Raw genomic sequence first — 2470 nt, 5'->3', positions numbered from 1 at the left:
AAGAAGACGGGAGCCTCTGCTGCTGCTGCTGCTGCTGCTGCTGCAGCTGCTGCTACAGGTGCTGCTGCAGCTCCGCAAAAGTTGCTGCTGCAGCAAGCGAGGCAACCGTCATGCTGCTGCAGCAAGAGAAGCAAACGCTGTTGCTGCTGCTGCTGCTGTTGTGAAACAAACAAAACCTGTTGCTGCAGCAAACAAACAATTTGCTGCTTCGAGGAGACAAACAGACCTTCTTGCTGCTATTACCCAAAGTGCTTTGCTGCTGCTTGCCTCCGTGCATACACTGCTGCTGCTGCTGCTGCTGCTGATAGCAGCAGCAGCAGCAGCAACACCAAATCAACTGCACTGAAAACGTCAAAAGTAGCAGCAGCAGAAGCAACAAAAACAAAAACAACAGCAGCAGCAGCAACAACAGCAGCACCAGCTGCTGCTGCTGCTGCTGCAACAGCAGCAGCAATTGCTGCAGCTGTAGTGACACCCGAGTGAGCCGCAGCCTCACAGGGTTCGTCTCGACTGGCTATGCTGTTCTTTCTGCTGCTGCTGCTGAGCCGCAGCCTCACAGGGTTCGTCTCGACTGGCTATGCTGTTCTTTCTGCTGCTGCTGCTTCTGCTGCTGCTTCTGTTGCTGTTTCTGCTGCTGCACCTGCTGCTGTTGCTGCCTGTGGAGCTGCATTTGCCGGTGCTGCTGCTGCATGTGCTGCTGTTGCTTCTGCTGTTGCTTCTGCTGCTGCTGCTGCTTGTGGTGCTGGAGCTGCTGCGGCTGTTGCTGCATCTGCTGCTATTGCTGCCTGTGCTGCTGCAGTCGTCGCTGGTGCTGCTGCTGTTGCTACTCCTCTTGATGGTGCTGCTGCAGCGGTTGCTGGCAGGTCTTGTGCAGCAGCAGCAGCAACTGCTGCAGCAGTGACGCGAGCTGCTGCTGCTGCTGCTGCGGCTGCTGGTTGAGGCCGCTGCTGTTCCGTCCTTGCTGTTGCTGCTGCTGTTGCTGCTGTTGCTGCTGTTGCTGCTGTTGCTGCTGCTGCTGCTGCAGCTGCTGGGGCCGTTGCTGCTGGCCAGCGGCTGCTTAACTGCTGCTGCTGCTGCCTCGTTTGCTGCTGCATCTCCCTTTGTGTGTGTCTACCCCTGAATGAATGCACAGTGTTTCTTTTCTGCTGCTGCCTTCTCCGCTGCTGATGCTGCTGCTGCTGATGCTGCTGCTGCTGCCTTTGATCATGTTGCTGCTGCAGCATGTGCTGCCTGGCTTTCTGAGAGGAAGGCCTGGTTCGCCTGTTAGATTTATGTTGCTGCTGCTGCTGCTGCTGCAGATGAAAGAATGTGAGTACAAGCGACTGCCACTTAGCGGAGATATTAAATCCTCTTTCTGCTGCAGTGTTGCAGCGAGCAGCAGCAGCAGCAGCAGCAGCAGCAGGAGCAGCAGCAGCAGCAGGAGATCCTGCAGTACCCCTCTTCTTGCAGTCTCCTCCTCCTGCTCTTCCTCTCCCTTGGTGGTGCTGCTGCTGTTGCGGCTGCTGTTGCTGCTGCTGCTGCAGCAGGAAGCGCCCCACAGTTGCTAGCAGCGGCAGCTCTCTTGTTGCTGCAGTCATTGCTGCTTGTGAACAGTAATAACCTAGATGTGTCCCGACTGTACAGACGCCGAGACAACGAAATAAAGAAATTATATCTTCGCTGTCAGCACTAAGACACGGAGCAACAATAGTGTGCAGCTGAGGCAGCGCTTGCTTCAACAAACTGCTGCTGCTGCTGCTGCTGCTGCTGTTGCTGCTGGAGGAGGAGGAAGCAGCAGCAGCACCTGCTGCAGCTGCAGCAGCAGATTGCTGCTGCACACAACCCATCTTCAATAAAAGAGCTTCAGCAAACGCAAGGAGATCTCCGCAGTGCAGCGAATGACCCCCCAAGACCTGCAGGTTCCTCAGAGGGCTAGGCATGCAAACTCGTGCTGCTGCTGCTGCTGCTGCTGCTGCTGCTGCTGCTGGTGCTGGTGCTGCTTCGGAAGGTGCTGCTGATGGCGGGGATGAGGATGAACCGCAAGAAGACGTCTCTGCTGCTCCTGCTGCTGCTCCTGGTCCTGCTGCAGCTGCTGGAGGTGTTGCTGCAGCAGCGCTGCTTTCTCTTGAAGGCTGAGCAGCAGCAGCAGCAGCAGCAGCAGCAGTAGCGGGCGGCCCAAATCGCCTGGTGTGATTCTGGCAAGGGCGCTGTCGGGAATCCTGTTGCTGCTGCTGCTGCTGCTGCTGCTGCTGTTGCTGCATTAGCAGCAGGTGCTGCTGCTGCTGCTGGTGCTGTATGCCCCCCCTTACAGGATGGAAGTAGGGCCTTTGCTGCTGGTGCTGCTGCTGCTGCTGCTGCAGCAGCAAGGTTTGACCCTTATACCTGGTTGCATCTGCTGGTCTCCCACAGAGGGGGGCTCTATTTGCTGCAGCATCCGCAGCAGCAGCATTCCCAGCAGCAGCAGCAGCTGCTGCTGCAGCTGTTCCCGCTT

At 57.2% G+C, this 2470-nt stretch overlaps 1 protein-coding gene across 1 annotated transcript in view; it reads right to left on the bottom strand.

Moving 5' to 3' along the window:
• Window positions 1-575: 575 nt before the first annotated feature.
• EAH_00045480 (hypothetical protein, conserved) overlaps window positions 576-2470 on the bottom strand; it is a gene marked incomplete at both ends in the record, with an annotated part of 6173 nt that continues 4278 nt past the window's right edge. Inside the window, one exon of the mRNA XM_013394761.1 lies at window positions 576-2470. This exon is cut by the window's right edge and continues 64 nt beyond it. Coding sequence (XP_013250215.1) covers window positions 576-2470 — 1895 coding nt within the window.

The sequence above is a fragment of the Eimeria acervulina genome, genomic scaffold (genome assembly GCF_000499425.1).
Source record: "Eimeria acervulina Houghton genomic scaffold, Eah_scaff651, whole genome shotgun sequence".
Taxonomy (NCBI): Eukaryota; Apicomplexa; class Conoidasida; order Eucoccidiorida; family Eimeriidae; genus Eimeria; species Eimeria acervulina.
Note: the sequence above shows the minus strand (reverse complement) of the source record. Positions and strands in the feature narration are given on the sequence as shown.